Source organism: Apodemus sylvaticus, chromosome 11, assembly GCF_947179515.1.
Source record: "Apodemus sylvaticus chromosome 11, mApoSyl1.1, whole genome shotgun sequence".
In the NCBI taxonomy this organism is placed as follows: domain Eukaryota; kingdom Metazoa; phylum Chordata; class Mammalia; order Rodentia; family Muridae; genus Apodemus; species Apodemus sylvaticus.
In genome coordinates this window covers 33,004,959-33,027,266 of record NC_067482.1, presented here as the reverse complement: position 1 = coordinate 33,027,266, position 22,308 = coordinate 33,004,959, and the positions used below count along the sequence as shown (strand labels likewise).

The 22,308-nt window shown below is 47.2% G+C and overlaps 1 protein-coding gene across 3 annotated transcripts; it reads left to right on the top strand.

The window, feature by feature from the left end:
* The first annotated feature begins 3,556 nt into the window (after window positions 1-3,556).
* Window positions 3,557-22,025, top strand: Rest (RE1 silencing transcription factor). Of its 3 annotated transcripts, none has more exons than XM_052198412.1 (4): window positions 3,557-3,640; window positions 5,879-6,782; window positions 11,061-11,144; window positions 16,341-22,025. In XM_052198412.1, exons 2-4 carry the CDS (start codon window positions 5,888-5,890, stop codon window positions 18,536-18,538), a joined length of 3,177 nt encoding a protein of 1,058 aa, XP_052054372.1. In that variant the 5' UTR covers window positions 3,557-3,640; window positions 5,879-5,887; the 3' UTR covers window positions 18,539-22,025. The 3 variants fall into 3 exon arrangements, with proteins under 3 accessions (XP_052054372.1, XP_052054374.1, XP_052054375.1); XM_052198414.1 differs by lacking the exon at window positions 3,557-3,640 and adding an exon at window positions 3,808-4,261; XM_052198415.1 differs by lacking the exon at window positions 3,557-3,640 and adding an exon at window positions 4,352-4,614.
* Window positions 22,026-22,308: the final 283 nt, after the last annotated feature.

The window sequence follows — 22,308 nt, the reverse complement described above, 5'->3', positions numbered from 1 at the left end:
TAACTTTTCATCAACATAAGCCTTGAAGCAGACACAACGTTTAAAGCAGATTATTAAAATTCAATAGCGCACTGATGTGGGGTCAGACTGAGCCCTTTTCCACAGAGAAGATGAAAGGGCTGGGAATGAGAAGCACATGGGTGTTCAAAAACAATATTTTACTGAGCTTTGAAACCTTCCTGTAGAAGAATGCGATTGGGAGCATAAGATAATTGAAATGAAAAAAAAAAAGACTGATAGGAAAATAATTCACTCTCAGAGCAAAGTCTTTATCTTAAATTTTGAAATTTTGGAGGCAGCAAAATAGATTGTAGTCTGTCAACATAATTAAGAATTCAAGTCTGTAGGTCTAACCCTTTCTCCCCCCCAACTCCTTCTCCGCCCCCCCCCCGCCCCCCCCCCAGCCCCCGGAAGTCTATGGATTTGTAATCTGGCTTTGAATTTGACCTCTGGCCTGCATGTCATGATAATTTGGGTCACTTTGAATATTCCATCCCCTGGACAATAGCCTCTGCAAATGTTAAATGAATGCAGCCGCCTTGAGCCTTTGGTCTATTAGCATCACAATAGGAGGGACTAAATCTACAATTAATAAACCATTTCTAGTTAGCAGTCACACCAAGGAAATAAAGAACGTTCATCCCGGAACTGGAAAAAAGCTGGGTTTTTATTTGTGCCCTTTTGGACATAAAAGAAATAGTTCATGCCTTCTTTCGTTTCTGTTTCACAGACTGGGTCTCTCACTTTGTAGCTCTGGCAGGCCTAGAATTTGCTGGGTAGACTAGGCTGGCTCAAGACCTGTAATCCCTCTGTTTCTTCTTCCTGTGGGCTGGGATGACAGGAAAGTGCAAGCATCTAGCGTAGCTTCAAATCTGATAGGTTTAGTAGAAACTAAACCTGGGCTACTTGAGACTATTTAAGCAAACGCACGCACGCAGCACGCAGAACCACCACCACCACCACCGATAAGGGAGATAACAATAACAAATCCAACAAATACATAAATAAGAAAATCATTCCCAGTCCAGGCAAGGTGCTGCATGCCTTTAATTCCACTGTTCCGGGAGGCTGAGGAAGGGGAATCTGAGCTTGAGGTCAGAGAGTTCCAGGCCAGCCAAGGCTACACACACAAACGCTGTCTTGAAGAACAAACAAATGAAAAAAGAAAATCATTCATGAGCACCATTATGAGAGATGACTCAGTGGTGCTCTTCCAGAGGGCTCAGGTTTAATTCCCAGCAACCACATGGTGGCTCACAATCATCTGTAATGAGATCTGATGCCCTCTTCTGGTGTGTCTGGAGACAGTGACAGTGTACTCATATGTAATAAATAAATAAATCTTAAGAAAAAAGGAAGGCTGGATTGGAGTTAGGGGCAGTCGGGAGAGTGCAGGACTCTGAGGCAGGCACTGCGAAACCTGGGTGTGCTGATCCAAGCCTGTGGGTGTGAACCCCAGTATTTGGGAGGCACAGCCTTTTTTTTTTTTTTCCCCCTTGGATTTGGTTTTTCAAGACAGGGTTTCTCTGTGTAGCCCTGGCTGTCTGTCCTGGAACTCACTCTGTAGACCAGGCTGGCCTCGAACTTAGAAATCTGCCTGCCTCTGCCTCCCAGAGTGCTGGGATCACAGGCGTGCGCCACCACCGCCCAGCTACACAGGCTCTTTTTTGAGGCTGGGTTTCCTGGCCTCAGACTAGCTATGTAGCTGGAAATGACTTTGAACTCCAGTCCTTTTGCCTTGAAGCCCCCCAAGTACTTAAGATTATTGGCCCAAGCTTCCAACCGGGTTTCTCTTTTCACCAGTTCAATAGGTGAGGGAGTTATTGTTTTGTTTGCTTTTTATTTTCCTCCTTATCAGTTTTATTTCCGCTAAGAGTGCTTTTCCAATCTAATTCAATGCATGGGGCTTGCACTGAAAAGACTTTGGTGCACAGCAGCCTGTACCTGTAAGGCCAAAGCTCCAGACGTGGAAAGACCACAATCTGGACGCCTGCCTAGACTACATAGGAAGACTGTCCCAGAAAAAAAAAGCCATTGAAATCTTTGGTGGTCAAGTACCTTAGGGCCTTCATTCTGTCTTTCATTCGATTTTGTGCCAACTAGTAACAGATTGTAGGGTTCTTTGGAAAGGTGGATTCTACAGCGTGCTAGCAAAGTGAGGTAAAGGAAAATGTCAGTGGAACCTGAAGTTCTACTTCCAGCCTCTTAGCACCCACCTGCTGCTACCTCTGTTGTAATGCTAACAATAGGTTCACACATTTAGCTCACGTAATGTGGGCCTTGAAGGCCACCAAGAACTTTAAACTTTAGGTGGTAGTTCACTGACTACAAATTAAAGGCTACGTGGCCCACGTTTCAGGAAGACATTAAAAGCAGGCTAAGAAGGCATTTCAGGTGAGAAGGCACAGGCCCCGAGACTCACTGTCCCCATTATAAGACATCAAGCACCGAACTCGACTTGGCTTGGTCTCAACTCCCACAAGGACTGAATTTCTTCTCTAGGTTAGAGTTTGAAATCTGAAAGCTTTTTACCTCACGAAGCTTAAAATGACAGTTCAGCATAAAGATCCGTAGGCAGGGACATAGCTTTTTTTCTTTGCTTGAGAAAGGTCTCACTTTGTAGCTATGGCTGGCCTGATATTTGTTATGTAGCCACTCAAGCGTCAAGCTCTCAGCAATCCTCCTGCCTCTGTCTACTAAATTCTGAGTCTGATTACAGACAAGAGCAATCCCCTCCGGGTGCTCAAGCCTTTTTCAAGTAGGATTACAGGCATGTGCAGCCAGGCCCGGATCTTCCGTTTTGTATTGCTTTTAATTTCTTGGGCTAGTATCCCTAAGCAGCCCACGCTGATCTTGAACTCCGGCCTCTTGATCCTCCAGTCTCAACAGCATTGTGAGTGTAGGGATTACCGGCGAAGAGCACACACGCCAGGCCTGAACAGTATTTTCCGGGGCTTCAGCCTTACTTAAGAGGCTATAAGACAATACTTCTCAAGAGGGCGGTCAATGCCTGTATGGTTTTCTCCAACAGCCCCTATACTCGTGAAGGCACGGGTAAGGCTGGGGGTTACTTCTGCTATTTGTTTATAAGAGGAAGAAGTACTAGGAGTAGGTTCCGCCCCTTTAATGAACCTAAAGCCAGAGTGGGGGGCCCGAGCGGATTAGGTGAGGTTTCCCCTAGGCGCGCCCCCAGGCAGGCTAAGAGTCCACAGCGAGCCTCGGGGCCGAGGGGCGGGGCGCGCTCAGCGGCCACGCGCGCGGGCGGGGAAGGGGGCGTGTCGGCGGGCGCGCGCGGACGGCGAGGGGGCGTGTCCGGCGGGCGGGCGGCGGCGCGGGCCGGGTGCGCGGCGCAGCGTCCTGTGCTGGAATGTGCGGCTCCCGCGAGCTCGCGGCGCAGCAGCAGATCGAGCGCCGCCGAGGCCGCGGGCCCCAGACCCGGGCGGCCGGGACCGTAGCGACCGCAGGATCAGGGCCGGCGGTCTGATCCGGCTCTGCGATCGCACCCCGGGTCTCGCGGGCCTCGACGCCCAACTTTTCCCCGCTCTCCCTCCCCTCCCCCGAAAGTCCAGCAACAAAGAAAAGGAGTTGGAGCGGCGGCGGCGACGCGGGGGCGGCGGTCCGTGGGCGCGCAGCTAAGAGGGTAGGACGCCGCGGGCCCGGGAGAGCGACGGGGGAGGGCGGCGGGCAGGCGCGGAGCGGCGCGAGGCGCTGTCCAGGGCTGATCTGCAGATACTGTGGCTGGGGCGGCGCGGCCGGCGGGCGGGCGGGGGCGGGATCGAGTTACGGAGCGAGTCACGGGCTGGGCCGGGGGCTGGTGCGGAGCGGCGTGGGCACTGGTCTCCAGCAGAGCACGGGGCGGCCCTTCCGCACGGCGCTGGGATTCGGGGCCGCGGAGGCCGGAGCGCCGCTCCTGGTGGCCGCGGTCCTGAAACTTCCCCCTCCACCCTCCATCCGCCTCGGGCCCACTGCCCCCGGCCCCTCCGGCGTCCCAGGCTCGCCGCCCCCTCCCCCAGTGCGAGCCGGGCCGGAAGGCGGCCGCCCCGTTTGACTCAGCCCGGGGCACGGGCGGCGCCGCCGGCGGGCTGGACAGCGATTTCTGCGGCCCGCGCTGGCTGTGCGCGGTGGGGGAGCGAAGTTCGCAAACTTCCGGGCGCGGGGGCGGCGGCGGCCCGCGTGGGGCCCCTCGCAGCGACCGGGGGCCGACAGCCTCGGGAGGGCGCCGCGGAGCCCCGGTACAGGCCCGATCGACGCCGGTAGCGAGGTAACTTTCCGCCCAGTCCCGGGCTAGTGCGGGCGGCGGGGGAGGGGGCTGCGGGGCCGCGGCCGGCCGAGAGGCGCCTCTAGGGTGGTGGGCAGCGCGCGAGGTCAGAGCCCAGGCACCGCCCGCGGGTTGGTGGCGGAGAGGAAGCAAGAGGGCCCAAGTTTGCAAAGAGCTGCTTTGTGTTTGGTATTTTGAGAAAATGGCCGAATGCCTATTTCAGTTAGGAATGCCGCCGCCGAGGCCGGCGCTGGTGGCAGCCGCACATAGGAATTCCGTGCAACACGTTGCTTTCGGGCTGTGCTTGCACAGTCTGCCCGAGAAACGTGGAGATTCCTTGGAGTGTGGCTGGTGAGGTGCGTGGGGAGCTTTGGAGTGGATGTTGAGGTCCGTTGTGGAATCCGTGGGGCAGTTGAGCTAGGGGAGAGCTGTTTCCTGTGATGGCATTCGGGTTCAACTTTTGTTGGGGCATGTAACTGAGCGAGCTTATGTTTAGACTCTAGGTGAAACTGCCCCGCTTCTTGTATTTTCGGTTTAAGTTTGACTTTTAGTACTTTTGCTTATCTTGCCTTTAATAATTTGCAAGTGGGACGCTTGAGTTCGTGAGTAGCACCTCTGAGGCTGGAGGTTGAGACTCAACTTGTTTTTAAGGTGATCTGTAATGGCTTCCTCTAGGCCAGTAGGCCAAGTCAAGCACAATGCGCGTAAGTTGGTTGACGTGTTGAGTTGCACGACTCTTAGGGAGTTTTCTAACAACAACAAAAAACTCTTTAAAACTTCCCTTTTTGTGGGAAAAAGGGATCTGTCACTGTTCTTTTACATTAAGAGTCATTAAAAAAATGTTCTTTTTTTCCTGTTTATTCTTTTAGAGTTAGTTGAATTCTCATTCTCATGAAGAAGTTGAATTAGTCTTGCAGATTTCTTGATGTCCTCATTAGAAGCACCGAATGCCTGTGGGCTTTTTTTTTTTTTTTTGAGTTCTCATTCAGACCACTGAACTGTTGAAAGGGAGAAGTGAGAAAACAATAGTTAACTATTCAGTACTTTGGTTATTAAAAGTAATTTTAGTTAACATTAAAAATGTTAAGCCAGGCTGTGGTGGTGCACGCCTTTGATCCCAGCATTTGGGAGGCAGAGGCAGGCGGATTTCTGAGTTCGAGGCCAGCCTGGTCTACAGAGTGAGTTCCAGAACAGCCAGGGCTACACAGAGAAACCCTGTCTCGAAAAACCAAAAAAAAAAAAAAAAAAAAAAAAAAAAAAGTTATTTTCCAGAAAGAAGGTTGACACATTTGCATGTTGGTGTAGACCTGATGGGTCAAAGAATTGCTTTTTTTCTTTTTCTTTTCTTTCTTTTCTGGGTGTAGAGGAAACAGTTCCTCATCTACATGCTTTTGTGACTTGCAGTAAAGAGAATTGAAAATTAACAGCACCGTTGCTCAAGCCTCCGGAGTGCTAGGATTGCTTGCAGGCGCTGCCATACAAGAAAAGCATTTTAAAGTTATTGTTAGAAGTTAATGAAGCTTGTTGAATTTTTAAAGGTTACATTGGGAGGAAACTTGTTTTGGGTCATGAGGGCTATATTTTTAATTTTTTTTTTTTTTTTGGTTATGTTTTATCCAGCGTACAGTTATGGCCACCCAGGTGATGGGGCAGTCTTCTGGAGGAGGAAGTCTCTTCAACAGCAGTGGAAACATGGGCATGGCCTTACCCAACGACTTGTATGACTTGCATGAGCTCTCGAAAGCTGAACTGGCCGCCCCTCAGCTCATCATGTTAGCCAACGTGGCCTTGACCGGGGAAGTGAACGGCAGCTGCTGTGATTACCTGGTTGGTGAGGAGAGACAGATGGCCGAACTGATGCCCGTCGGAGACAACAACTTTTCAGATAGTGAAGGAGAAGGCCTTGAAGAGCCGACTGAACTAAAAGGTGACCCCAGTGGGCTGGAAAACATGGAACTGAGAAGTTTGGAGCTAAGTGCGGTAGAACCCCAGCCCGTATTTGAAGCATCTGCCGCTCCAGAAATATACAGCGCAAATAAAGACCCCCCTCCCGAACCGCCTGCAGCTGAGGACAAATGCAAGAACTTGAAGGCCAAGCCCTTCCGCTGTAAGCCGTGCCAGTACGAAGCGGAGTCTGAAGAGCAGTTTGTACATCACATCAGGGTTCACAGTGCTAAGAAGTTTTTTGTGGAAGAAAGTGCAGAGAAACAGGCCAGAGCTAGGGAAAATGGGTCTTCCCCGGCCGAAGAAGGCGAGTTCTCCAAGGGCCCCATCCGCTGTGATCGCTGCGGCTATAATACCAACCGGTATGATCACTACACGGCACACCTGAAGCACCATCTGCGAGCTGGGGAGAACGAGCGTGTCTACAAGTGTATCATATGCACGTACACGACAGTCAGTGAGTACCACTGGAGGAAACACCTGAGAAACCATTTTCCTAGGAAAGTCTACACCTGTAGCAAGTGCAACTATTTTTCAGACCGAAAAAATAATTATGTTCAACACGTTCGAACTCATACAGGTAAGAGAGCCTAAAGTCTATTTCCCAAAGTGTGAAATATCAGGGTTCACAGTGCTAAGTGCTCTTTTAAACTTACAGGTTATGTAGGTGGAACACATCTAAGATACGCTATGCTACAGTTTCCCAAGGGAATCAAGGGCTTAGAAAAAAAAAAGCTCACTGATTAGCCTTGTGTAGTGTATTGAAAATAACTTTGTAGCTCCACCCCCCCCCTTTTTTTTTTTTTTGAAACAGAGACACTAGCTCTGGCTGTCTCAAATTCAGATTCACCTGTCCCTCCCCCTGCTGCTAGGTTTAAGGTGTGCAGCACCACATGTGGCCCCACCACTTCTCTGAAACAGGATCTCTAGTAGCTCAGACTGGCCTTGAACTCACTATTCTTGTCGCTGAGGTTGTTTAATATCTGATATTTCTGCTTCCACCTTCTCAGCCGTAGGATTAGAGCATGGCATGTGCCGCTGTGTTTGGTGCATGGAGTCAGAGAGCATCCTCTCTGCTGAGCCGTGTATCGTCCCTTGCCATTTTTCTCACATTTAGTTTATGTGTATGAGTAGTTTGCCCGATGGTGTCTAACTGCACCATACGTGTGCAGTGCCTGTAGAGGCCAGGAGAGGGCATTGGACTTCCTGGAACTGGCATATAGGCGGGTGGTGAGTGCCAGGTGGGTGCAGAGCACTGAACCCTGGGCCTTCTGTAAGAGCAGCCAGTGCTCATTACCATTGAGCCATCGCTAGCCCAGAGTAGACAGTGCCAGTTGAAGCCATTTTCCTGAGAACAAGCAAGCACTCCTAGGAAAATTGCTTTTCAGACAAGAAGCATTTGTTCAGCCTATCCGAATACCTACAAGGTTCTGAGGACTTTCAGGCTCAGAAGTCTTAAGTCTGAGGAGGCTTTCATGTTCCTCATCTCCTCAGACTTACTCCAAAAGGAAAAGTTGGAAGAGGGTTGGAGAGATGGCTCCGAGGTTGAGAGCACTGGCTGTTTTTCCAGAGGACTTGACCAGAGCTTACGAAGAAAAGCTCCTGGAGCCTCACGAGTGACCTTGGCTGGCCTGAACTCCCCCGTGTATCATTCTGTCCCCAAACTTTTGACTTTGGATCCTGAGTGCGTAGATTACAGGTCTGTGTCACTGAGCCCAACCTTGTTTTGTAAGACAAGGGTTTGTTTCAGTAGTAGCTGGGCCTGCTGAATTCTTGCTTTTTGGTTATTAACAAGTCTAGGAAGATAGATGTGAGTCACGAAGCCCTGGCCAGCCTAGAACTCACTCTCCGGCCTCAGCCCTCTGGTGACTTAAGACAAATGAATGTATATACTGAGAAGATGGCTATTCTTAGTTTTACTTTTTTTTTTGTTTTTGTTTTTGTTTTTTTTTTTTTTCCTTCGAGATAGGGTTTCTCTGTGTAGCCCTGGCTGTCCTGGAACTCACTCTGTAGACCAGGCTGGCCTTGAACTCTGAAATCCTCCTGCCTCTGCCTCCCAAGTGCTAGGATTACAGGCGTGCGCCACCATGCTGTGCAACAGCTTCTCTTAAACTTTTGAATCAATGCAGTTCCCAGCACCCAAGGCTTAGAGGTGCCTGGTTTCAGCAGCTACCTGTGCATACCCACACATATACATAGAAACCTGGGAAAAACCAAAATCAGACATTGGTGAAGCAGCCTGGCTTCATTCGGCAGAAGCAGACAGACATCTAGGTTTGAAACCAGTTTTTACTTTTTTATTCTTTATATTAGGGTTTTTTGATACAGGGTTTCTCTGTGTAGCCCTGGCTGTCCCGGAACTCAGAGATCCACCTCAGGGTGCTGGGTTTAAAGGTGTGTGCCACCACACCCACTCAGCTGGAGCCAGCCTGGCTTTGACCGTTCTCGGTCAGGCCAGCCAGGCCTACAAAGTAAGACCTTATCTGAAAAAGTTGGGTAAAAAAGGTTAAAATCTTTGGTATGGTGGCTAGAGTTAAATCTAGCATTTAGAGGCAGAGGCAGGGAGAACTGCAACTTTGAGGGTAAATCTGTCTGTCTCTGTCTATCTCCCTCCATATTCATATGCATATCCATATGTCATTGCAAGTTAGCCAGGTGACAGACCTGATCCCAAACAGTAGAGTGGTACAGTGTTTCACTGTAAAAACCGAGACATCCCTGCTGGTTCATACAGACCATGCTAGATGATAGGATGCTGTGGGCACTACAATACTTTGGTTTAATAATTTTATTTATTACAAAGTATGTGTTTATATTTTCAGAACTGTTAGGCTGCTGAGGCCTTTCAGAGGTTTGTAAAGCTACAAGCATTCGATTACTCTTCTGTAACCTCAGCACTCCAGGAGCAGAGGCTAGGAGATCCTTAGTTCAAGGTTAACCTGGGTTTCACAATGAAGCCCTGTCTCAGAAACAAGAAGGGGGTTAGGGGTATGGTGGTGGAAAGACCTTATTAAAGAGCTAAAGTATTTTCATTTGTTGATTGAGTAGTTCTAATAGGAAAAATAAGATGAAAAATTATACTTTTTTAAAAAACATTTTATTTTAAGTTGGTGTAGTGGCTCACACTTTTCTCCTAGCACTTAAGAGGCCTGTGCAGGCCTGATCTATAGGATTAGCCAGAGCTACACGGTGGGGCCCAGTTTTGAAAAGCAACCAAACAACAAAGATTTTAACTTAGAGTGTGGGAGTGGAGATAACTAGCGTCTATTTCCTAGGAAGGAAGTGTTGGGTTCCCCACAGAATCATTTGTTTAGTTTTAGCTTGTTTGAGACAGGGTTTCTCTTTGCATCCCCTGCTGTCCTGGAACTTGCTGTGCAAACAGGTTGACCCAAAACTTCAGAGATCTACCTGCCTCTGCCTCCCCAGGGCTGGTATTAAAGGCAATGTGCCTAACTTTTTTAAGTTGTAAGTTTTTTCCTTGAGTGTTGCTTATCCAGTGCAGGTGCCCTGGGGCTAGAGGTGTTGGAGCCAGGGGAGCTGTACCTACGGCAGGCAATTGACAGCACCTGCTGTGGGGGCTGGGAACTGAATTTGGTCTTGGAAGGTTGTGTTTGAGCTCTCTTAATGGAAGACCTTTGTCTCAGTCCCCCCACTCCCACTTCCTTTAAAAGATTTACTTTAATTTTGTTTTTTGTGAGTGTGTTACACATGTATGGGTGTCTGTGGAGGCTTTAAGAACATAGAATCCGCTGGGCAGTGATGGCACATGCTTATAATCCCAGCACTTGGGAGGCAGAGGCAGGCGGATTTCTGGCACCCTTGACAACCCCGAATGTCCTTGGCATAGGTGGGCTGGTGGCACAGGCCTATAAGCGAGGTGAGGCCGGCTAATCATGAGATCAAGGCCTGCCTTGCTTGGCCAAAGACTGAATGAAAGGCCACCTGGGTGACAGCCCTGTCTCTAAATAAGATGCTTTGTAAGTGCTGAGTCATTGGCACCTTCAGCTGTCCTCTGTACAGTGTCTAATGTTAGATCACTGCGCTTTCATTTTATTATTAGTATGTACTGTAAAGGTAACTCCTTTAAATGCAGGGTGGTGTGTGGTCACAACCATTGCCCTTGACATTTTAGAGGTAGAAGGAACATCTGCATGTCTGGTACCCCAGGAAGCCGGAAGAGGGCCTCAGACTGGAACTGAAGTCTTGGATGGTTGAGCTATCTTACTGGTTCTGGGCATTTAACTGAGCGAACTCTGGCCCTGGTGTTGTTTCCTACTCTCCTTTGTGTCGTGCTGCACAACAGCTCCTAGCTGAGAATGTCTCCAAATCCCCCTCCCCAATGTGTGGATTTGGGGGCGTGTAATACCACCCAGATCTAACTCAGAAAATGTGACTGACTGACTGATCTGCCAGTAATGGGAGAGGAATAGTTTTATTCAAAGTTGCTGAGCTGTGGTTATGGTGGCTCAAACCTACCGTATAGTCCTAGCTCTTGGGAGGCTAAGGGAGGAGGTCATTCAGGGTCATCCCTGCTAGTCTGGACACACATCTGTGACCCTGGATGTATGTTGGGAGTTCGAGACAGTATGACCACAAGTTCATTGCTGTTGAACACTTTAGATCCTCTCTCAAAAAAAAAAAAATGGAAATCAGCTGAAGATATATAAGACTGTATTTAGGCAGAGACAGGAGGATGGAGTGTTTCAGTTAGCCTTGACTACCTAGGGTAATCTGTTCCAAACCCCAGACGCTGAAATGCCTAAAAGTGTGTGTGAGGGATCAGTTACACTGCTCAGAATTGTTTTGGGTTTATTTTTACATAGTAAGCATCTTAAATACTGTCATTATAATTTTGCAGGAGAACGCCCTTATAAATGTGAACTTTGTCCTTACTCAAGTTCTCAGAAGACTCATCTAACTCGACACATGCGCACTCATTCAGGTTGGTAAGAGATGGTGACCACCGACAGTTCAGTAAATTGTCATTTCTTTTATATCACTGTTAAAAACTACCTTTATAAAGAATTCCTTTTAGAACTGAAGTTGATTTGTTTATAACTTACTGGTTTTGGAGGTTTTTTTTTTCTGCTGTCTGGAACTCACAGATCCATCTGCCCCTGCCTGGAAGTGTTAGGATTAAAAGCCTGTGCCACTGTGCCAGGCATGGGAATGGGGAGGGTAAATATGGGTTCTTTTAGATCAGACTCTAGAACAAAAGAGATGTGGATTTATTTGCATGCTTTTTCTGGGAGAGCTTTCTTCATTTCTCTTTCTGAAGTTTTATTAATAGTGTATTTTGCCTTTTAAGTGCACTATGTGGGTGCAGTTCCTGTGGAGGCCAGAAGAGGGTGACAGGTCCCAGGAACTGGAGTGCAGATGGTTAGGAGACACTGTGGGTGCTGGGAACTAAACATGGGTCCTCTGCAAGACCTTCTGATCAGGCTCTTCAGCCCAAAGGGTTCCTAATATTTGTTAGAATTGGCATGAGTTCTGCACAGTCCACAGGTGAATTTATCCTATTTTTTGGGGATTGTGTGTGTGATAAAATGATTACCCTGGGGCTGGGTTGATTTCTCACTAGTTAAGAGTACATTGCTTTTCCAGAGTACTAGGGTTTGATTTCCTGCACAATATGGTGGCGGCTCACCATTTAACTGGTTCCAGGGCATCTGTTGGCCCTTCTGGCCAATGTAGGTAGTGCATGGGTATGGAGTGCAGACACACTTGTGGGCAAAAGACCCCATACATACGAAACTAACTGAACAAAGGATTAAGCGTGTAGCCTAAGCGTCCCTCATTCTCCCCCCACCCCAGTTTCCTTACTATTGTATTATAGACCTAGTTGTGCCTTTCCCTCTGTTCTCATTTCTAGGTGTTTTCATGTAGCCCAGGTTGAAGATGACTTTAAACTTTTGATTTTCCTATCTCAGTACATAGCTATTAAGTTTTCAACCCCTGCCTTCACCCCCCAGGTGCTGGGGATAGGCATGAACTATCACCCAGTTCAGTGGCGCTAAGGGGACCCGAGTACAAAATAAATGGAAAGAAAATAATGGATGATCCACTGACTTACAACAAAGTCACACGGGGCTGTACAGTGACTGAAACAGTCTCGGTTATTGCTTCTGGTAGTCTCTTGTTTTCAGACATAAAACACAGATTTGGAGAGCTGGCTAGATGGATGGCTCAGCACTTAAGAGGCCTTGACTGTTCTTGTAGAGGACTTGTGTTCAGTTTCCAGTGCACAGGTCATAATTGCCTACAGTTGCAATTTCAGGGAGCCTGATGCCTTAGGCCTGAGTGAAGTGGATGTGACTCCACAGCCGTGGGAGAGGAGCACTAGGCATTGGCTTGGTTTGCTGCAAATGCTGCCATTGAGAAAAGCTTGCCAAGAAGCTTGTGAGGTTTCTGTGTCAGTTTGCCGCCTCCAAGGCCTCATTTCAGGCAGGTTGGAGCCTAACAAACAGTTCCTTCAGGACTGGGCAGCAGCTGCTGGTTGACGCTGAGTCCGTGCGTGCTGCCTAGAGGACTGGTCTGGAGCTGATAAGTTGTATTTGGTGTCTGCTAGAGGACTGAACTGCTATCCAAAGATCGGACTTGCCCCCAAAGAGCTATTGCTGACCAGGTCCACGTCCCCCAGATCCTGATAACGTTTCTTTTCCACTGCCTTGGCTGGATGGTAGACTAGAGAGAGCAGTAGTTTGAACCCTTATTAAAGTACGCTACAAAAACTTTAAGCCTACATCTGAGGGCATCTTCATGTGCCTGATGTATAGAAACTTATGCAGGGACACCCACATACATAAAAATATTAATCTTTAAAAAAGTATATAAGGAAGCTTTCTACATGACTTAACAAGTAAGGGTGCTCGCTGTCAGGTTCAGTTTCCCCAGACCCACGTGGGAGGAGAGAGGACCAGCTCCGTCAGGCTGGCCTCTGACGCTTCACGTGTGGGGCCATGGGCACAAGCATACATTAAAAACCCCACCGAGGCTGGGATGCTGCTAGTCCAAGCTCAGCTACAACTGTAGTCCTGCTCTTGAGGGTTGAAAACACAAGCCAGCCTATGTCGTCCTAGGCAGCCTGGTGAGGTTAGCCTGAACATCCAACGGACCAAAAATAAATGCAGGATAGCCTGGCATCTCTTGAAAAAAAGACAGTACCTTTTTGTCTGTGACTGACTTGAATCTCTATCCTGATTCAGAACACATAGCCTGTAGGGCACATGGGCTAACTTCGAAAATCAGTAACCTGTCCCTGAAGAACATGATTACCTTAGAGTCTCTCACAATGAGAAGTTTGGATTTAATCCCTGGCTTTGCCCAGCACTCCATCGTTTCTGGGATGTTCTCTGAGTTTTGGATGGTGTAACAGACGTCTTATATAGGGCCAAGCTTGTCCTCACTCTGACTGGTTAAGTCTCTGAACTAATCTCTCTAACTGCAGTAAGAATCTTGGCTAACTCTAGATATACACACAAATACTTAGGAGGAAGTTTGGGACATAATTTAAGTGTGTGTCCCCAGGGCCTGTGAGCTCCCCTGGGACTGGCTCTTGATCAGATTTACACTACCTAGTTTTTTCAAGACAGGGTCTCTCTCTCTCTCTCTCTCTTTTTTTTTAAGATTTATTTATTTGGCAGGGCGGTGGTCGCGCACGCCTTTGATCCCAGCACTTGGGAGGCAGAGGCAGGTGGATTTCTGAGTTCCAGGACAGCCTGGTCTACATACTGAGTTCCAGGACAGCCAGGGCTACACAGAGAAACCCTGTCTCGAAAAAAAACAAAAAACAAAAAAGATGTATTTATTTGTTTTTTGTAAGTACACTTTAGATGTCTTCAGTTACATCAGAAGGGGGCACCGGATCCCCATTACAGATGGTTGTGAGCCACCATGTGGTTGCTGAGATTTGAACTCAGGACCTTTGGAAGAGCAGTCAGTGCTCTGCCGAGCCATCTCACCAGCCCCAAGACAGGGTTTCTTTGTGTAGCTCTGGCCATCCTGGAACTGCAGTACCAAATTTTAAAATCAAATTTAATTAATTTATTGTGTTTGTATGGCTGTGCCTTCATGTCTTATGTATAGAGACAGCTCTGCCTTCACTTTGGTCTTGTCCACCAGGCTGTTCAGTCTTGACAAGAAGTGCCTTACCTGAGGGGCCACCTTGCTGTCTCCATGTTTTTTAAGGAACTATGTTGAAGAGTGTGGGTGTTGCAGGTGTGTGCCACCATGCTGGGTTTCATGTGGGCCTGAGGACTGAATCAAGGCTTGGTGTTTGCTTTGGAGACTGTCTCAGGCTGGCCTGTTAGTGTACCTGGCCGTGACCCCGAACTCCTTATCCCCAGACTGACTGACAGTGTGATACACCAGTACCAGCAGGCCCGGCCTGCCCTGTTGTTTTGCCCAAACTTTCCGTGAGCAATTCCAGGCCATGCACGTCGAGTGTGTCTTCCTTAGCTAGTTCACATTAGTCAGACCACTGATGGCCAGACGCTGTCGGCCTCTCAGAGGAAGCAGCTGCAGAGCTCATTTGCTTCCTGACTTTTTTTTGTTTTTGTTTGTTTGCTTGTTTGTTTTTCGAGACAGGGTTTCTCTGTACCCCTGGCTGTCCTCTGTAGACCAGGCTGTCCTCAAACTCAGAAATCCACCTGCCTCTGCCTCCCAAAAGTTGGGATTAAAGGTGTGCGCCACCATCGCCTGGCTCCTGACAGTGTTTTTAACTGTAGAAATGATTTTTAACCAGTAGGCCACCAGTTTGCATCCAGTGGTCTGTCTATATGTTAAGCGAATGTTGGTTTCCACGTAGAGCATTACTGCTAAGGACACGAGGGCCAAAGTGGGGGACGCATGTGCCGAAGAAACCATACAGGCCTATCTGCGGACCTGAGCCAAGCCCAGGCCCTGCGCTGGCTGGGCTAGCCCCTCCCCATTGACTTGTATTCTTCCGGCCTTTATCCCCTCCACATTTTGAGATAGGCTCTTGCTGTGGTGCCTTATTGGCCTCAGATACAGTGGGCCCCTTGAGTAGCAGGGATTACAAGTACCATGCCTAGCTGAAACTCCTAATTAACATGGCAGGAACTGGTTTCACGTACCTGAGGATACACCTGAGTAGGCTTTGAGGGAGGTTGGGATTCTTCAACAGACATTTCTAATGGTGTAATCTGTAATCGTCAGAGTTAAGCTTTATGTCTAATTTTGCTTATGGAAAACTTGGATAATAATAAATGAGGTTGTTTGAAAGATTAATTTTCATAAATGTCAATTTCCATTTCTCTACTATGCTCTCCATTGGACCGGTGGGGTATGGATACCAATTGGTAATATTTACTAGAGTGTGATCTAGTTGGGTATGTATTCAGGTAGAATTTTTTTTTTTTATGCTTTAATTTTGGGTGGGTGGGGCCTGGCTTTGTGTCTGGTTGTGACTGTCTGCTTGTGTTACACACCATATCTATTTGTATGCCACCACTCACATTTAGTTTCTTTACCCTTTTTTATAGAGAAGTTGGATTGAAAAAAAGTTACTTAGGTTTTCTAGTTGACTTCTGCCTTATTTTTTCTTTAAAATAGCCACTCTGCTATTAGAGAACGTTGCTGAGTGTAGCTTTTCTCACCGATAGGTGATGGGTGAAGGTTAATGTATTCCCTCTAGCTAAGGCAGAGCTTTAAATCTTAGACCTCTAGCCTGTGATTGAAACTCTTAAGTCTCCACTCGTAGGGTCACCTTACACATGTGAGTATTTTCTATTGTGTTACATTCTACTTTTGTTTAAGAGAATTCTAGAGGGTGAGGTAAAAAAGTCAAAGCATTTTCCTCTTGGGGTGGCTTTGTCCCACAGTCATCTCGACTGCCAGTGGTTCCTGCTTCCTGCAGAGCCTGTCTATACTAGAGCCAAGGGTGACTGTAAACTGTTGTGAAGATAATGTTGGTTATTCCTCCTATTGATTTTGAATATCAAGCCTCCATCCCAGATAGGGGAAAGTTATACAAATAAATATGGAAAGTGGAAATAGAAGGTGCATGATGAGTCTTCCCAATGAGTGCTCTCTGTGGTTATTTTACATTTACAACTCCTAAGGATATTTTAATGTTGACTTGTGTCTTTTATCTCTGACATCTCTTCTTTACCTTTAGGTGAGAAGCCATTTAAATGTGATCAGTGCAATTATGTGGCCTCTAATCAGCACGAAGTGACCCGACATGCAAGACAGGTTCACAACGGGCCTAAACCTCTTAATTGCCCTCACTGTGACTACAAAACAGCAGATAGAAGCAACTTCAAAAAGCATGTCGAGCTGCACGTTAACCCACGGCAGTTCAACTGCCCGGTGTGTGACTACGCGGCTTCCAAGAAGTGTAATCTACAGTATCATTTCAAATCTAAGCATCCCACCTGTCCGAGCAAAACAATGGACGTCTCCAAAGTGAAGCTAAAGAAAACCAAAAAGAGGGAGGCTGACCTGCTTAGTAACGCTGCCAACAACGAGAAGACAGAGTCGGAGCAAACGAAAACAAAGGGGGAGGCATCTGGGAAGAAAAACGAGAAACCCGTAAAAGTCGTGGGAAAAGAGGTTTCCAAAGAGAAGAAGCCTTGCGGCGGCGTCCCTGCGGCCCCGGCGACGCCCAGAACTCGCAAGGCGGCGGCCGAGACCAAGGCAGCCGAGGAGAAGAGCGCCGATGGCCAAGCGGCAAGCAATCCAGAAAAGCCCTGTAAAGCCAAGAAAAACAAAAGGAAGATGGACGCTGAGGCCCACTCCCCGGGTGAGCCGGTGAACGAGGGACCAGTGGCAAAAAAGAAAAAGAAGACAGAGGGCAGATCCAGAACCGGTCCCGACCTGCCGAAGGGCGGCGGCAGAGTGGAGGACAGGAAGGGGGACAGGGACCGGAAGCCCAGTGCCCCCGTCAAGAAAGCCGCAAAGAAGCCGCCTCTCAAGCCCAAGCCCAGTAAAAAAGGCGGCAAGGCTGCTCCGAAGGGGACCGCGCAGGGGGAGCCGCCCTCGCCCTCGCCCTCCCCGGGGCCTGCCCCCTCTCCGGCGGCCGGCGCCCTGTCAGGATCTGCGTGCGCAGAGCTTCCCTGTCCCATGGAAGTTGCTCCGACAGAGTCTGCCCAGCCGGGGCCTCCTCAGGAGGAGCAGCCTCTGCCCACGGAGCCGCCTGCTCCTGTGGCGCCGCCTCAGCTCCATCCACCCACCTACACGGAGCCTTCCCCGGCCGCGGAGCCTGCTGAGACGGAACCTTCCGGGGCCATGGAGGCTTCCCCGGAGGAACAGCCCCCCTGTATGGAGGCTATGGAGGCTGTGGAGGCTTCCCCGCCGGAGCCACCTCAGGTGGAGCCGCCTCCCATGGAAGACGGTCCTGTGGAGCGGCCTTCTCCTGTGGAGCATGCGCAGACTGAGGCTGCGCAGACAGCTCCCCCTCAGGTGGGGCCTGCCCCGGGGGCGCCCCCTGCCATCCCGGAGCCGCCTCAAGTCAAGCCAACCAAAAGGTCGTCTCCGCGGAAAGACGGAGCAAAGGAGAGGCTGAGCATGCTGAGCGAGATGGCGCGGCAGGAGCGGGTCCTGATGGAGGTCGGCTTGGTGCCTGTCCGAGAGAGCAGGCTCCTGAAGGAAAGCAAGCGCGCACAGGGCCTCCCAGCCCCGCCGCCATCACCGCCAAAGGGGACCTCAAGACAAGAGACACCCAAGGACCAAGACATGGTCTCTGACAGGGAAGGAGGTAAACTGTCTCCTCTCAAAGGAGCAGCGGGAGCCGGGGAGCGCCCGGCCGAGCCAGCTGCCCCCGAGGGGGCTGCCGGGATTTCATCCTCGGAACAAGACGCGAAGGTGCCCGATGGTGAGACGGCACCCGAGGGCCACACTGGCGCCACTGAGGTGTGTGAAATGGAAGTGGACGCCGAGCAGAAGGCAGACAGTGTCCCTGCCACAGACTCGGCCGTAGAGCCAGTGTCACCTCTCACCCCTGCGGCAGCAGAGCGGGAAGCAGCGACTCCAGCGGGAGTGGCCTCCCCTCCGGTCACCTTGGCTGAAAACGAGTCTCAGGAAATTGAGGAAGACGAGGGCATCCACAGCCATGATGGAAGTGACCTGAGCGACAACATGTCCGAGGGCAGCGATGACTCGGGACTGCACGGGGCTCGGCCGGCGCCCCAGGACGCTGCGCCGAAGAGTGGAAAGGCAGGGCTGGCTGCTAAGGTGACTGACGGAGAGTTCGTTTGTATTTTCTGTGACCGTTCTTTTAGAAAGGAAAAAGATTACAGCAAACACCTCAATCGCCATTTGGTGAATGTCTACTTCCTTGAAGAAGCAGCTGAGGAGCAGGAGGAGCAGGAGTAGCTGAGCCTGGGGAGAAGCGCCGTGCGGACTTTGTGAGCATGCCTCTAATTTTAGTTTGACTGTAGATAAACACAAGCTTGCTTTAATAGTCTCCAGGGCTGAGTTTTCAGTAACATTCTTGTTCTTAGGACTGTACATCTATTTAGTGAGTGTTTCATAAATAAATCCTAGCAAATCCTACGGAGTTCGTGTAAGAAAACAGATCTGTAACTAGCTCACGAGTCAGGTGAAAGGAGAAGGGTAAGGTGGTGGGACACGCCGCGCCTTGGCCGCCTCCAACCTGTCAGGTTTTCTCTTCACTGTAATTCCTAATTCTTAGTTCTTTGTTTAGATTGATAAAAATTGGCTTAGTAAATTACTTGAAGAATTTGCCTGCTTTATATAAATAAAGTTAGCACTTTACGGTTTCTTTAGAGATGAAAAAAAGATTTAAATTGGAGAGAATTTCTCAACATTGGACGTTGTATCTGTCCAGGTAATTGCTTCCTAACTTGCTATCAATATTTTGTGTTATATGTTAATCGTTATAAAAAGTGATTTTTGGTATTTTTTATTTTGGTGCTTTTCTGGCTTAAGATGTTGCACATGGTTCTTGTTTTTGTTTCTTTAACCTATGCAGTTAATCTCCCTTCCCCCCAGAAGCAGCATTGTGTTAAATAGTAACACTCTAGACATATATATGCATGATTTTTGTTTTTGTTTTTTCCTTATTGGAGGGATGCTTTTAGGGCTTGTTTGCAAAGGGCCATTTTCATTTTCTTTGCTGCAATTGTCTTTTTTGCAGAACAATAGTGTGTGCAAGTTTATAAGCAATGGAACATGCAGGTTCAATCCATTGTTTGGGTTTTTGTTTTGTTTTCTTGTCTTTTTTATTTTAAATTTCACCTCTTATCTATGCCGGAATTGGTTTCATATAAGTTATTTTGAATGGTGAGGATATGTGTAATTCCACAGCTTTCCAGTCTGATTTTTTTTTCCAGATGCATATTGAACAAAATTTGTCTCAAAAATCAATCACCAGAGTTATTTTGCTGTTTCTAGCTTATTAGAGAGTGATCATCCTCTAAGGAGTTTTTTCAGTAGATGGTTGATGTTGGGATGGCTGCTACTCTACTGAATAGAGAATTCCAGGTGATATTTGGAAGCAGCAAACCTGCCACGAGACGTGATTATCCTTCAGACTGTAGACTATCAGTTGTGAGAAAGCCATTGTGGTCACATGACTAGTCTAGTTGAAAGTGCTGAGTTCCAGCAAGCAGCTGCTGCTTCTTCCAGTGAGTGCTGAAAAGGCTGATGATAACTAAGTACAGGCCAGATTTTAAGTATCATTTTCTCAGGGATCTCCACAAACTAGTGGGTGTCCTCGCTGTCCCTGTGAGACAGCCTCTGTACAGGAGAGGCCTTAAGTGAATTGTAGCTGTCCTGATGTTCTCCAAGGGACACTGTATGAGAACTCTAGAACAGGTTCTCTGTGTTCTCCAGAGTATGAAAAAACCCAACGTGTACTTTTCTTACTGGTAGTAGTAAATTAAGTGATCCCAATAGGGATTTGTGACATTTTGATGGAATAACTTCTGTGTATTTCATTTATTTTACCTGGCGATCTCTGAGCAGGCTTCAGATTTTGACAGTTCATGAAAGATATGACAAGCATTAATGTGTGGGTGAAAAGCTTGGTGAAATTCTGAGTGAAGTTTTATTTTTAGTTGGTTAAACTTGGAATTGACTGGGAGGCCAAAGATTTAAAAAGCAGAAGATTTTCTCAAGACACAAGTTGTGTGATAATGGTGTGTGTTTTGTGTGTGTGCATGAGACTTTGTAAATGTTGAATTCTAGGCTCCGACAATCATTGTAGTGCAGATCAGACTGCAAGTATTTATGTTTAAAATTTAAATTATAAAGCTAGTTAAGTCTTTCTAACAACTAGTTTTAATGTTCATGAGCAGACTTTGCCTACATTACCTTTTCAAGATGTTGAACAAGATGCTTCCTCAAGCACAGGTTGGAGGCTGGGAGCTGGCTGGTTCTTAGGAAGAGGTCTTTGTGGATTCTTTGTTACAAAGGAAAACAATGCCTTCTGGGAATTGACTAAGTTTTAAAATCCAGTCTTTAAGATTAGAAGTAAAAGAGAAAAAACAAAAATACAAGGGAAATTAAAACCTTATTAAGTTAGTCTTTAAAAGCATTGTTACCTGAAATTGAGTGGGACTGTTGAGGGCTTTCTTCCAGAAAACAAGGACTTGGTCCTCAGGCCTATATTAGGCCTGACCCTTGGTGCCATGTATTTGTACTTAAAATCATTTCAGTTGAAAGTATCTTAGTGATTGAAACTTCTAGTACAGTTGGGAGTTCTTCCATTTGAAAACTGTGATACTTGCATGGGATTGTTTGAATCTTGTTTTCTAGTCTCTCCCCTTCCCTATCACTACCCTCATAGTCTGAAGGTAGATTTTTATCTTGATAAAGGAACACAAAAATGAACATCTTACTTGTAAATTGATATCTAGTAACTAGTGATAAACTTGAAATGGTAGAATTCTTTACAGCCTAATCCTAGGTAGCCTTAGAGAAATGTATCTTAATTATTTTTGAACCCGTATTCACCTTGTCTTTTCAAAATATCTTAAGTTATATTTTCTTTTTCAGAGCTGCTTTTTATTTTGGGGTTACTTTTTTTTTTTTAATTGAGGCGTAAATCATAAAAGGCTACATTGCTTTGATGAAACTTTTTACAACTTCATCAGGTTGTCTTTCTCTAGTCTTCCAAGAAGGGTCATTTTGCTTTTTTAGATTTACTTTTAAAGTCCTCACATGGTCTACTTCAAGTGTAAAGTAATGCAGAGTCAAACCCAAGCTCACCTCTTGAGTTTCACTCTGAATGTGGAACTCTGAATGTGGAAACGGAAGGAACTTGCTTGTTACTTGTAAACTGAAATGCTGAAGAAACTCTTGTTTTCTTTGCAGAAAATCAAAGGTGTTTCTAGGGTTTCCTGGTTGACTGAGCACATGAGGTGAGCTTGATAGTCTTAGCTCAGAATGATCTGATTGTGTAGATTTACAGTCTGTACTGCTGGCTGCGTGTGAGAGCTTCTACAGTTCTGTGTATGTCCCATAGGCTCCAGGCTTCATTAGTTACTGAACTCTTAAAACTGGTATTTTGACATTGCAACAATGTTTTGCGCCAATTTTATAAACCTTTACAGTGCAATATGTGTTACTTTTCTGAGGCAAACCAAAGGTATATTTCTCAAGGTCCTGCTGCCTTCAGCAGCATTTGATGGAGGATTTTTTTATACATTTGTAATAGATAGAGATGAAACAGATTGCAGTTTGTTTTTTGTTATTTTTTTTTTTTTAATTGTAAACCATGTACCAAGTTTCTGGTCAAGATTGTGTAGGATAAGTTAAACAATTGCATTCTATTAACCAAGATGAGTGTATTTCTTATGCATATAGTTACATTGAAATAAAGTTTTCAAAACTATCAGACCTTCGTTTATTATTGGTATATCAAAGAAGCCAACATCACTTCCTTTCATGCAACTGGGAGTATATTATACCTTGTGTTGTTGTTGTTTGGTACTGAGGATCAAACCCAGATCTTGTTCATTGTAGGCAAGAGCTCCATCACGGGGCTGTCCCCTGCAGTGTAGTCAGTAATGAGCCCTGGCAGCATGAGAAAGAAGGGATATTATATTAGAGATGAATTCATGACCCCCTGAATGACTCCTTATAGCAATAAAGTACAAAGACTTCTTTTTTCTCTTAGT

Bases quoted from the DNA above. Each gene is read 5' to 3' on its own strand.
- Rest (XM_052198412.1), top strand. From the start codon at position 5,888: ATGGCCACCCAGGTGATGGGGCAGTCTTCTGGAGGAGGAAGTCTCTTC. The intron at 6,783-11,060 runs GTAAGAGAGCCT...ATAATTTTGCAG, and splicing joins ACACGTTCGAACTCATACAG to GAGAACGCCCTTATAAATGT. The intron at 11,145-16,340 runs GTTGGTAAGAGA...CTTTACCTTTAG, and splicing joins ACACATGCGCACTCATTCAG to GTGAGAAGCCATTTAAATGT.